This window comes from Diabrotica virgifera, chromosome 3, assembly GCF_917563875.1.
Source record: "Diabrotica virgifera virgifera chromosome 3, PGI_DIABVI_V3a".
NCBI lineage: Eukaryota > Metazoa > Arthropoda > Insecta > Coleoptera > Chrysomelidae > Diabrotica > Diabrotica virgifera.
The window spans coordinates 148,259,583-148,273,072 of record NC_065445.1 but is presented as its reverse complement, the minus strand read 5'-3'; the positions used below and the strand labels follow the sequence as shown (position 1 = coordinate 148,273,072).

Here is a 13,490-nt window from a genome sequence, read left to right as displayed (position 1 = left end):
TGGTTGCATCTTAGATTCTGTGCGATACAAAGTATTTTTTAAAGAATAGCGTAAAACTGATAATAAAAAAGTTATCAATAGGTTCCAAGTTACGTAGACATACTGTATAAGAGCTCAAAAAAGTTTTTTTTGCATTTCTTATTTTTTAACCCCATTCCACGAATATACGACCCTCTTGGATTATCGCGACAACGAATTTTTTACTGTGCAAAATATGAAGAACGAAAGTAAATTGCAAATTATATTGTTGTTTATTGGAGTAATTATTAGAGCAAAATACTTTCGTACTTCTTATGTTGCACACTAAAATATTTGTTGTCGCGATAATTCAAAACAGTCGTATTATCGTGGAATACACCATATTATCAAATGTATTTTGGGTAAGTTGTAGAGGAAAAAGTTTTGATGACTTTGTACAAACACTTTTTTAAATGATATTGTTCGGTTTTTGTATTACGTTTTTTATCTTTCTCAATTTTCTAAAAAAGAAGTTGTTTATTTTATGTCTAAAGTAAAATAATGTACTGCATTTCAAATATTACATCTTAGGCTTAAAAAAAGTACCTATAAAATTGTAATATATTTGTGCAAACATGAGTAATACCCTATTAAAGTGGTAGTACCTAATTCTGTAAAACTAGAGTTTTCAAAAATTACATTTTTTGAGACGTCATATATCATTTGAATTAAATTTTTAAGTTTTTTTAATGAAACATCATTTAATAAGATGTTTGAAAAGTAAGTTATGCAAATTTGAGAATTATATAAGTAAAGTTGTATTAGTGAGACATTTTTAAATATTTTTTAAACAAAATCCATGTAAGTCTCATTTTTAGCCCACACTGTACCTACTCATGCCCATACATTTTATTTCTTTTTATTATAACTATAAGATAGTTAAATGTTTTTCTTTCATGTCCATTGGACATTGTCCAATTTGTAAAATTTAATTTGATCCATTAGTTAAAGAATTTTAAAATAACTCGGCCATGCTCTTTACCGAACGCTAGTATTCAGTGGGTCAATGTTTGTAAGAAGGGTGACTTAAGCGTTATAAAAAAAATTATAGAAGCTATAGATTTAATTTTAGAAAAATCTTATATAAGGTTTTTTGTGTAAAATTTTCTGAATTTTAAATGGTCTAGTCGGTTTTTTCTACGATTTTATTTTATACGAAAAAAAAACAATTTCGCAGTTATTTTGTTTAATAAAAAATGAAGCACCCTCTTCCGGAGTAGAACTTTTTGATATATTGTTTATTGTTGTTGTTTATTTGGGTTTATATGACTGCGGACACTAAATCCACTCGCCAATTTTACAATTTTTTATTTTATTAGTCATTTTTTCGTGTCTTGGCCTAAAACTAATACTGATATTAATCTCTAATAAACAATTCTACTAATAAATAATTATTTTTGAATTTATTTTTTTTTAATAATTTTTTATACTATATTTTTTTATTTTTTTTTCTAAATGATGTTCTCAGAGTTCTACAGCAAAAAATGCAACATTCTTCTTTAGCCCTTTACTTAATTCGAAAGCTTTTTACTACGGACTGTCCAAGTTCGTCATTCATTTTTATCTACATATTTTTTTATTATATTTTTGTTTATTATATATTTTTTTTCTATTATTTTTTTATATTCTTTTTTCTTTTTTTTATTTTTTTTATTTATATTTTTTTCTTTTCTTTTTTCTTTTAATATATAACAATTTACAAGAAATATTTACTCTATATTTTACAATTACAATTTAAGTTTAATAATTTAATATTGTTTATTAAACATTTCTTAACCAAATTACAAAAAGTTCTATTTTATTTGATTTTCTCCGAAGTCAAAATCTTTGTTGACTCCCCTAATACAACTCAAAAGTTGCAAAGCCTTCACCACAATCCTTAACTTTTTTACTACTCCATATACGCTTAGTATTTTTCACTTAAAACGTAGTTATTGGTCATTTTTATGTAGCAATAGTCCTGGATCCCGCGTACCAAAAAAAGTCGATTAATAGCAAGCTGAAAATTTGTTAATAGCTTAACGGTGTCTAGTCGGACAAACTTTGATGTACGGGAACATTGGAACAGGGGAAGAACAAACTCTCATGCAAAAATCAGACTGGTGTTTATCACCAATTGGGCATTTTAATGAGTGGAACACGAAGAACATATCAAATGACAGGAATCATGTTGGCTACTAATAGCAGTCTGATTTTTGCAAGAGTGTTTAATCACAGGGTAACCAATCAATTGGATGTTCCACCCGACAAAATACATGGGACGTTTTCGTAATCTGACGTTCCAAATTTTTAAACTGTTCCACAATTAAAACTTCCCCTGTTCCAATGTTCCCGTACATAAAAGTTTGTCCGACTAGATACCGTTAAGCTATTAACAAATTTTCAGCTTGCTATTAATCAACTTTTTTTAGTACGCGGGATCCAGGCCTAGAATTTACGTTTTTGCTCCGTATGATCTTATTAGCTATACTATGTAATATATACCTTTGTAACCCTTCTTCTAACTATAACTTTTTTAATTTATTTGCTGGTTTTATTATTTTCAGTCAGTAAGGATACCAAATGTATGAAGTATATACTCTCTAATTTCATACATCTCAAAATCTCAATTAAAATTAGGTAGTAAAAAAATTAAAAAGCAAGGACGCAAAGACCAAAAGCTTACAGAAAATAAAGCACAAGAAAGGTATAACGAAAAGCTAGTGTGTGAGGGTCAAAGATTAATGAAAATAAAAACACGTGGTAAACAAATGAGGCTAAAATAACCAAAAAGAATGTGTTGGAGGAATAAGAGGAGCAGTAGATCACAAAATGAAAAAATAAAGGAAAATGCTTCTCTGGTATCCCTTGTACTTCTAGTTACGATATCGATAACGTCTACAAATGCTAAAAAGTTTGTACATGTCGTTATTGTACAGTTTTTAAAACATTGTTTGTAAGTTTATTTATTTTGTTAGTTAATTTTGTATTGACTTGCCGGTTCTTTAATGGTTGCCTCTTGTCTCTAGATTAATAAAGTAGATGTTAAATAGAGTAGATGGTAGGTTATCTCGCTGTCGTAATCCGTTTCCAGCATAGTCTCTGTCGTTCAGTTTTTTTTTAATTTGAACATTACTATAAGCTTTTGAGTGTTTTTTAATTCAAGTGATAAGTTGCATTTGGATAATAAAATCGTTTGTGGGTTTTATCACAAATTTTTTATAGTAAGTGTTGAGGTAAGGTATATATTCGCTAGTTTTACTAGAATAGGTATTAGGGTATCTGGTTTATGATCAACTGTTCCTTGCAGAAATTCAATAGAAAGTAAAGAAATTAAATTCGAAGAAAACAAGGAGTTGAACATGGTTGTATAAAACAAATATTAAAAAAAAGTTTACAAAAAAATGAAAATTACATTAAAACAATTAAAAATAAGAACAACAAGAATCAGTAATAAGGAAATAATGAATTTATGGAAATACCATAGAAGAAAGGAAATCAAAGACTAGAAAAGCGGAAAATAATAAAAATACTTTAAAAATTAGATGTATATACAAGCAATATAAATACACGCAAACTAAAATAATCTAAAATTTCGAACTAAAATGTGAGACAAGAATAAATGACATTTCGCATATGTGCACATTTCCACATTTACATATTTATAAAAAATTAGAGATATTTACCTAAGGTGCTCGGAAAGAGATAAAGAAAATAATAAATGGAAAAGGGAGAAAAATAAAGGGATGAGAAAGAAAAGATATAGGACCATAAAAAATAACTAACAAAAAGAAAAACAAATTAAGAAGGCCTAAATAAAAATTTAATAAAACAAAAATGGAAGTTTGAATATAAAACGCAAAGGAATTCAAAATATTAATTATAAAAACATTAATAAGGAATAAGACAATAACACAATGTGAATATGATACCAATGATAAAAGTAAGTTACTTCTTTTACCTAGTACTCATAACCTACCTTTGAAGAACTTCTAGTTCTTTTACAAACTTGCTGTATGGAACGATAGGGACCACTTGAATATTCATCAGTTCTTGGCTCGTTACAAAGTTGCTGTTTGGAACGATAGGGACCATTCGCATTTTCGATACCAATGTCTGATTGATTGGTACATGTAATTTTCGGCCGATTACTGGCACTTTTGTTACATGTGCTTGATGGGGGATCTGGTATTTCTATTTTATCAGATGCCTCTTTCGTTACATTGTTTGAGGGAACCGTTTTGCATTTGTCTATTTTGTTTACAATATCTTTCTTATCAGAATATTGCTTTACCTGATCAACAACACTTTTTGTACAAGTACTTGATGGGGGATCTGGTATTTCTATTTTAATAGATGTCTCCTTTCTTACAGTACTTTCGGTTGCAGTTTTACATGTGTCCAGTACATCTAGAACATCCGTCTTATTCAAATTTTGTTTTACCTGGCCAACAACACTTTTGCTACAGGTACTTGATGGAGGATCTGGTATTTCTATTTTAGCAGTTGGTTCTTTTTGAGCAACGTCATTTTTGGTGCAAGTACTAGTAAGCTCTTCTATTCCAGACGTTTTGGGAATACTTTTACATGAATCATTGATCTGGCTCACGGCACTTTTGGCACAAGTACTTGATGGGGGATCTGGTATTTCTAATTTAATATTTGGTTCTTTTGGACCAACGACATTTTTGGTGCAAGTGCTTGATGGAGGATCTGGTATTTCTATTTTACTAGCAAGCTCTTCTATTCCAGACGTTTTGGGAATACTTTTACATGTATCATTGATCTGGTTCACGGCATTTTTGGTACAAGTACTTGATGGGAGATCTGGTATTTCTAATTTAGCAGTTGGTTCTTTTTGACCAACGATATTTTTGGTGCAAGTACTCGATGGAGGATCTGGTATTTCTATTTTACTAGCAAGCTCTTCTATTGCAGACGTTTTGGTAATACTTTTACATGTATCATTTATCTGGCTCACGACATTTTTGGTACAAGTACTTGACGGGGGATCTGGTATTTCTAATTTAGCAGTTGATTCTTTTTGACCAACGACACTTTTGGTGCAAGTACTTGATGGAGGATCTGGTATTTCTATTTTGCTAGCAAGCTCTTCTATTCCAGAAGTTTTGGGAATACTTTTATTACATGTATCATTTATCTGGCTCACGACACTTTTGGTACAAGTACTTGATGGGGGATCTGGTATTTCTAATTTAACAGTTGGTTCTTTTTGACCGACGACATTTTTGGTGCAAGTACTCGATGGAGGATCTGGTATTTCTATTTTACTAGCAAGCTCTTCTATTGGAGACGTTTTGGTAATACTTTTACATGTCTCATTTATCTGGCTCACGACATTTTTGGTACAAGTACTTGACGGGGGATCTGGTATTTCTAATTTAGCAGTTGGTTCTTTTTGACCAACGACACTTTTGGTGCAAATACTTGATGGAGGATCTGGTATTTCTATTTTAATAGCCAGCTCTTCTATTCCAGACGTTTTGGGAATACTTTTACATGTATCATTTATCTGGCTCACGACAGTTTTGGTACAAGTACTTGATGGGGGATCTGGTATTTCTAATTTAATAGTGGGTTCTTTTATTCCAGTGCTTTTGGTCACAGTTTTACATGCGTCTAATATACTTAGCATATCTTTTTTATCGGATTCTTGTTTTATCTGACTAACGACACTTTTGGTACAAGTACTTGATGGAGGATCTGGTATTTCTATTTTAATAGTTGGTTCCTTCATTCCAGTGGTTTTGGGAATACTTTTGCAAGTGTTCAATACATTTTGAATATCCTTTTTATCGGAGTCTTGCTGGATTTGGACAAAAGCATTTTTCGTGCAAGTACTTTTACAAAGATTTTTGCAGTCGTCTAGAAGGTTCATAATGTTATTTTCATGAACGCTCTGATTAGTCTGGGTAACATTTTTGGTACAAGTACTTAATGGGGGATCTGGTATTTTTATTTTGGCAGTTTCTCCGTTTTCCAAATTTTGTTGTTTAATAGTATTCTTCACGCAACACTGCGATGTTGGCAATTGCACGCACAAATTTTTTGTGAAATTACTTTTGCAGGTGCTTGCTGGAGGATTTGGAATATCTTTGTCAATTATGACGTTATTGGTACAAGCACTAAATGGAAGAGATGGTATTTCTGGTTTTTTATTTGATGTGTTTTTGTGATAATTATTATCCTTTCTATAAGACGCATTTTCTAAAGCTCTACAGACAACCAAAGGACTTTTTTGCTCTATATAATCCATTTTAGGTAGATCTGGTTCCGTTGCACTAATATTGTTAGGATTGCAATAAACTATTCGGGACGACTTATGGCTTTCTATTTGATCCGTGGCTAGGTTCCATGGATATTTTACTTTATTAGATGTGGATTTATCTTTGCTCGAAGAGTTGGTAGAGTAGCTGAAATCTAAAAAAAAAACTACCATTAGTATTGACATAACTGTTTTATTATTCATAAAACATGTACAATATGTGCCACTAAGTTGAAACCACATGGAAAACATTTTTAATATTAATTTTACCAAAAAAATTCTTCATAAAAGTTTTACATGGTCTAAAAACTAAGATGCAATTATTATAATATATTATCACATGTTATCAATTGTATACGAGGTACGTAAAAAAAATTCGCTCAAGAGTATAATAGTATATACCTATACATAGTTCACAATATCAAAAATTGTTAAGAAAAGTTGAAAATTATGTTATATGTAATATGCAATTACGTTCTTCTAATTGAAAAAAAGTTTTGAAAATCGTTCTCAAATTACGGATACGTACCTACCCAAGATCAATTTCATTATCACAATAGTTATTATAACTGTTTATTATTAATTTTACGAAAAAAGTCATTCTTTATAAAAACTCTACAAATCGACGTTCAATGCTATCTACTTCGTCTATTACGGAGAATGTCGTAAGATGATGGAATCTGCGGTTGCATTTCAATATATATTTTGAACACCACCAGTAGGTACACTACACGATGTGTTTAGTTTAATATCAAAACTCATCAGGAGCACCAGATGAAGTTTTCGAACTAAAAAGAAATGCAATTATGGTCTCGTCAGGAAATACCATTGGAGCGCCGTATTTCCATCGTCCGCTCTCATCATTTTAGATATGGATTTAAGATGGTAGTGGTGTACTGGCTTTGAGAAAAGCCAGCCGTTTCGTTACATTACTAAGTATTTAATTATTTGCGAAAATAATTTAAAAAATAAAATATCATGTTGATGTAGTAAAACCAGCCGTAGAGTCTGGGAATATAGAGGTCGCAGAACCCCAGCTGGCGGGCCTCCTAGAAAGCAGGTGACTCTAGGAGGTGCCCATGTAGACTTAGATGCCTGACTTGGGAATCGCCGGTTTTTATAGTTGCGTTTTAGCGTTGTCTCTGGGATTTCCAAGTCGTAGGCCAATGGGAATTATTTATAATTGGGTTAGAAAAGGGGCGATGTGCACCGGCGTGTGCTTATTGGTACTTGGACTATGGCACTTCGGTAACATGCCTCCTCCTCTGGAAGATTCTGTGGTTGGAATAAATTTATTAAAAAAAACCTTAAAAAAGACAAGTTAGAAAAATAATGTTAGAAATAAAAACTACGAAAAGTTCAAAAGTTTGAGAAGGGCACAACACACCACAAAAACACTGGTACTTACGGAGACAGCTTCCTGAGGTCGTCGATGGTGTGGACCTCATCTCCTTCTCCTGCAGATGCCATCCTCGGTAGGTTACCCCAGCGAGTTCTTTCTCTCCTAGGTCATCGGTTCCCATCTGGTATGTCCTCGGTGTTTGTTTCGTAGTGTACTTGGACCTACGTGCTATTTCGAACCACATCTCGATAGGGTAGTCAGGGACTGGACTACTCCGGGGACCTCCGTAACTACTTCCAACTTCCAACTTCGGAGAAGTCTGGCTCGTCGGGACATGTGGTATACCGAAGGAGTTAGATAGACTCCGCAGGAGTTCTCGATGGCCGGCTGTTAGATATGGAACTTCTAACATCCGGTGGCTATCCCTGCTGTCTTCAATCCAACACCAGTTGGATTTACTGGTTCGCCTTTAGTGTGGCTGGTCATGTGGTGGGTTCATCCACTAAGTCGGGCACCTTACTGTCTCGTCAGGAAATACGGCTGGACGCGACGTATTTTCATCGTCCGCTCTTTCCATTTTAGATATGGATTTTCGATGATAGTGGTGTGCTGGATTTGAGAAAAACCAGGCGTTTCTTTACATTACTAATGTCCAGTTACACCAGCAAATAAACTATTTATTTGGATTGCCCGTTTATTTTAAAATTTAATTGTCAAAAAACTGTCAAATTAAAAACAGAAATTTTAACGATTCTCCAAAAAAAGTAAGTTTTAACCTTTTTCGAAAGAAAAGGAAAGTGTTCCATTATTATATTTGATGATAAAAAATTTAATATTTTTCGGGAGAATCGGCAAAATTTCTGTTTTTAATTGGCAGTTTTTTGACAATTCTTATAAATGGGCAATCCAAATCAAAAAATCAATTGTTTATTTGTTGGTGCAACTGGACATAAATATTTAATTATCTGGGAAAATAATTTAAAAAATAAAACACCAGATTGAGGTAGTAAAGCCACCTGCAAAGTATGGGAAGGAAGAGGGCGCAGAGTCCCAGCTTGCGGGTCTCCCAGAGTGCTGGTGACTCTAGGAGGTGCCGGTGTAGACTAATATGCCTAGTAGACTAGACTAAAATGCGTTTCCGCACTCTTAAAGTTTTAATATGCCTGATTTGGGAATCAACGGTTTTCCCGCGTTTTAGCTTTGGATCCGGGATTTCCAAGTCGTAGGCCAATGGGAATTTAGAATTGGGTTGGAGGCGGGGCGATGCTCACCGGCGTGTGGTTATTGGTTCTCGGGCTAAGGCACGTCGGTAACACAACGTCGCTTAGGTAGTTTTATAAATAGAACTGAATTCAGTACTCTAGGTACGACATCTGTATGAAATAACGAGAAAGAATTCTCTTCGGTAGCGGACGTGAAATGTGAACTAAAGCTTGATACAAAGCTATGAAGCGATGTGAGGTACCCTTTTGCCCCCAATATGTATACAAATCGACGTTCAATGGAGAATCTATTACGGAGATGAAAAAATCGGCGATTGCATTTCAATTTAGTCCCCAGTACACCGTGCTTTTTTGAAAATGATTACAGAAGTTTTAAAAATTGTTTTAAATGCTTAGTGTGAGCAAAATTACCTTTTTCTGAAAATGTTCAGAGTTGGATTGGTATTGTACGTGCGTTTCCGCACGCATAATACCTAAACCTGCCGCTCTAGAGCTGTTATGTTTTGATATTGCAAAACTATAATTTTTAATTTTAATCAAAAGATCATACGTTAAAATTAAATAAATTTTTTTGTCGGACAAAAAAGAGGGAGCGAGACAAAAAAGAGGGAGTCCGACTCCCGCAAGATATCACTCTAGCGCGGTACCATTTTGTTAGATATTACAAAACTGGAGCGTATGAACTGTAGATACTGAGAGTCTACTGTTAACAGCTGTTAACATGACACCAAATACGGTTCTGAAACTTTGAAATAGAACGAAAGGTCCTCATAAAACGATACTTATTTCAAACTAATTGGCACTGTAAGAATACAAAGAATGTTTGTATAAATCTAATACAGAAATCATAACATTTTTTATTATAGTTATAAAAAATACAAAAAAAATTCTCATATGTATAGGGCAAAGTGATACCTGCCAAAAGTTGTTATTTAACCAAAGACGAGCTCGTTAAAAAAACTGACTATGATTTTTCATTTTTACGCTGACTATAAACAGAGTAATAGTTCAAACCTTTTGGATAATACGGGTTTTTCTTCGTCTTTGCAGAAAACATCCTTTTGGCTGTTTCACGATGATCTTTCGGCAACAAAAAAGTTTCGTCTAGTTGAGCGCTGTTCCATGGATATTTATCTTTCAATAATATGCTGACTTTACTTTTGGGATTTCTTTGGGATAGAGGAGTTTTAGGATAAACTGTATCTAAAATAAAGAAATATTCTTTAGTTTTTATTATATACTCCTATGTTAAATGGTAATTAAAAAAGAAAAAAGATATAATAAATAATTTGCTATTTTCACCGGGAATTAGACTTAATTTTACTTTAAAATAAGTTTAAGGGAAAGTGAGGGAATGGTGCGCAGCGGGTAATCGTGCGCTACATTGTATTTCAAATTCCGTGGGTGATTTTAAGAACTCAACAAGTCCTACACCTTTTGGATGATCTCGTGAACGGTTGACGCCATTATCTTCGTGATATTCGATTATTGAAAATCGCAAGAATTCTTTTAGTTTTTCTGCTTCAAAAATTAAGACGCTAAGTTCGTAGGTTTTATTAAGTTGCTTTGAGCTTACGATTGATTTAAATCATGTTGTTTTCCATTCATTTTGGTGCATGTGTTGGTTTATATGGTTTAGTATTTTTTTGTTTGTGATGACGTTTGCTATTTAAGGCGTAAAGGGGGGTAATAGTGCGCAGGATTGCGCATGATTCCCCCACAAACAATGAAGTGGTAAATAATAAAGTAACCATTTTCCTTTCCAGAAAATCTATAATTCTTACATATACTAACGAATATTTACAAAATCCTCTGTGTGCAATTAGAAATGCCGGCAAAAAATAAGGGAAACGATAAGAGCTTTCGACATTCAAGATCGACTTCAAGAAAAAGATGAACAGGTTTATGTACCTAGAGAAGCTACAAATGTAGGCTCTGTTTGTTGATAGTGGAAGAACTATCATGGCCGTTTATTGCGTGAGTGCTGGAGAGAATTATATTCCACTCATGTTGATCTATTACGAGTTAAACCAGAAATTGAAAGAAATCGAAAAATCTTACAAGCTCACCAATAAACATAAAATTGGAGAACGCCAAGAAAAAAGATTATTAAGGGACGTGAATCTCAAGAGAAAGGAGGAACAGAAAGCAGCAAGAAAGGCAACTGTTCAAAAATGATTTGTTAAAAAATCGCTAGATATCTCGCCAGACAGAAAAAAACTTGAGGGCAAACAAAACAAAAAGAGAGTGAAGAAAGAGCTAACACTTTGAGTAGTCTGATGTAACAGACACTGATTTGTCAGATATTATTGATGAAGACAAATTATACAATAAAATAAATTAAGTTTCATTCCACCACCAGAAAACCAGCTGCACCTAGGGACATGTTGTATTTGCTGAAAAACAGAAAAGAACAATATTGAAAGAATTTTATAAAAACATTCAGTGCGCACCATTTACCAATCGGTGCGCATGATTACCCTCACGGATGGGGACTCGTGCGCAAATTCACTTCTTTCGTTTTTTAATATTATGCTTTAGTACTTTGTATTTCTCTAAAACCTATTTTAAATATTAAAAGTAGAATAATTAGAGCTTACTGTAACATACTAGCCGTTATGATAGATTTAAAGAATTTACAACAGAATCGATTTCTGCTTAAGTGCGCACCATTCCCCCACTTTCCCTTATTTTAACGTTTCGATTTTCAGTTTTCAGACATACATAAATACATATATTCTGCATTTTAAGGTAGATACCTTCTTAAAGACAAATCACATGCTATGATTTTTCTGACAGATATTTTTAAGTTAAATTTGATTTCATGTAATTAATTTTCCAAAAAGGTCATCCCATGAATTAAACTTAAAAATATTGAAAAAACCATTTCTACCTTAATGTATATAAATATAATAATGTCTGAATTGTCAATATGAATAATTCCCGGTTTCGCCAATGACAAAATTAGTTTATACGATGCATAAAGCTATTCGACCAATAACTGACACATCTACGTTTCACTAATGTCATAGCAATTTATTTATTTATTTATCAAATAAGTATTTACTCTTCGAATAAATTGAAAAGTTATTCTCGCTTTAAATATCTATAACAAAAAATCATTAGTTTAACTTAAAATATCAAAATCAAAATTGTATTTGAAACCCAATAAAAATATAATTGACTAATAAATTCTATTCGATGAATAACTCTTCTTTGATTTATTTGTTGTTGGTGAAACCGACCCTAAGTTAGATAAAATTAAGTTTTTAGAAGAATTTTTTATTAACAAAAACAAAACGTTTATTAATTATGTGTATTTTAAAAATGATGTCTCAAAATTCGGACAATCTTCACCTTGATCTGCATATTAAGAACGATCATAAAAAACAAGCTACAAGGGACAGTTCGAGAAAGCTAGATAAAATGGCAATTTTATGGTATATTGTCCAAACATGGTAGCATTAGTGTACTAAGGAAAATAAAAGAATTAACTACAAAACCAGAATACAAACAGAATATACTAGTTGATGAAAAGGGAGACATAGTAATGGATACAGAAAACAAATTGATGGTATGAGCAAAATATATTGCAACAGCTGTTTAACGATAAACGAAACAGTACATAACGAATATTTTGTTAAAGAGACTGGACAAGAAATGACAGAAAGTGAAGTAAAACACACAATTAAAGAAATCAAAACTGGGAAAACTGTAGGATCAAACGAAATACCGACAAAATATTGCAACTTATAGCCGATTGCAATATACATACATGTTATTGTCGCCTTATTTAAATATCAGATACAGAACAGGTATGTTACCGGGGTCCGGACAAATAATCCCCGGACAAATAATCCCGTACAAAAGATCCCCACAAATTATCCCTGGACAAAAAATCCCCGGACAAAAAATCCCCGGACAAATAATCCCCGGACAAAAAATCCCCACAAGAAATCCCGACAAATAATCCCCACAAATTTTTTTGGACAAAATATCCCCACAAAAAATCCCGGACAAAAAATCCCCAAGAAATATTTTCTGCCGAATAGTTATCTAAAAGTTTTCCCGAAATTTTAACAAATTTTGAATTCCAATTCCATGCTGAGAACTTCAAATTTCACATGACAAAAGACTGTGAGTGTTTTCAAAAATCGTGGAAGATATGGGGAATAAACTAAGGCCCCGTTTTCATGTAGCGCGTTTTGATAACGCGCGATTACAACTACATACATTTTACTGAAGACCGTTCACATGCTAACGCGCGTTTTAGGTCGTTAAGACGCGCGTTGGCATGTGAACGGTCTCAAGTAAAATGTATGTAGTTGTAATCGCCTGTCAAAGCTCCTGTCATGAAAACGGAGCCTTAGCTCATTCCCCATATTTTCCACGATTTTTGAAAAAAACTCACACTTTTTGTCATTTATAAACAAATAAAGTTTACAAAAATATAACACAAATAAAGTTTTCAGCATGGAATTGGAATTCTAAATTTGTTAAAATTTCAGGAAAACTTTTAGAGAACTATTTGACAGCAAATATTTCTTGGGGATTTTTTGTCCGGGATTTTTTGTGGGGATATTTTGTCCAAAAAAAATTGTGGGGATTATTTGTCCAGGATTTTTTGTGGTGATTCTTTGTC

At 32.9% G+C, this 13,490-nt stretch overlaps 2 protein-coding genes across 5 annotated transcripts in view; one reads left to right on the top strand and one right to left on the bottom strand.

Annotated features, from left to right (window-relative positions):
* Window positions 1-13,490, top strand: part of LOC114343993 (alpha-tocopherol transfer protein-like) — a 391,725-nt gene that overhangs the window by 157,305 nt on the left and 220,930 nt on the right. The gene's annotated exons all lie outside the window — the stretch shown is intronic.
* The window catches only part of LOC114338438 (uncharacterized), a 127,144-nt gene that overhangs the window by 63,059 nt on the left and 50,595 nt on the right, over window positions 1-13,490 (bottom strand). For both annotated transcript variants that reach the window (XM_050645574.1, XM_050645575.1), the window contains 2 exons: window positions 9,863-10,051; window positions 3,977-6,438 (listed from right to left, as the gene is read on the bottom strand). In XM_050645574.1, coding sequence (XP_050501531.1) covers window positions 3,977-6,438; window positions 9,863-10,051 — 2,651 coding nt within the window. The remainder of the gene's footprint in view (window positions 1-3,976; window positions 6,439-9,862; window positions 10,052-13,490) is intronic.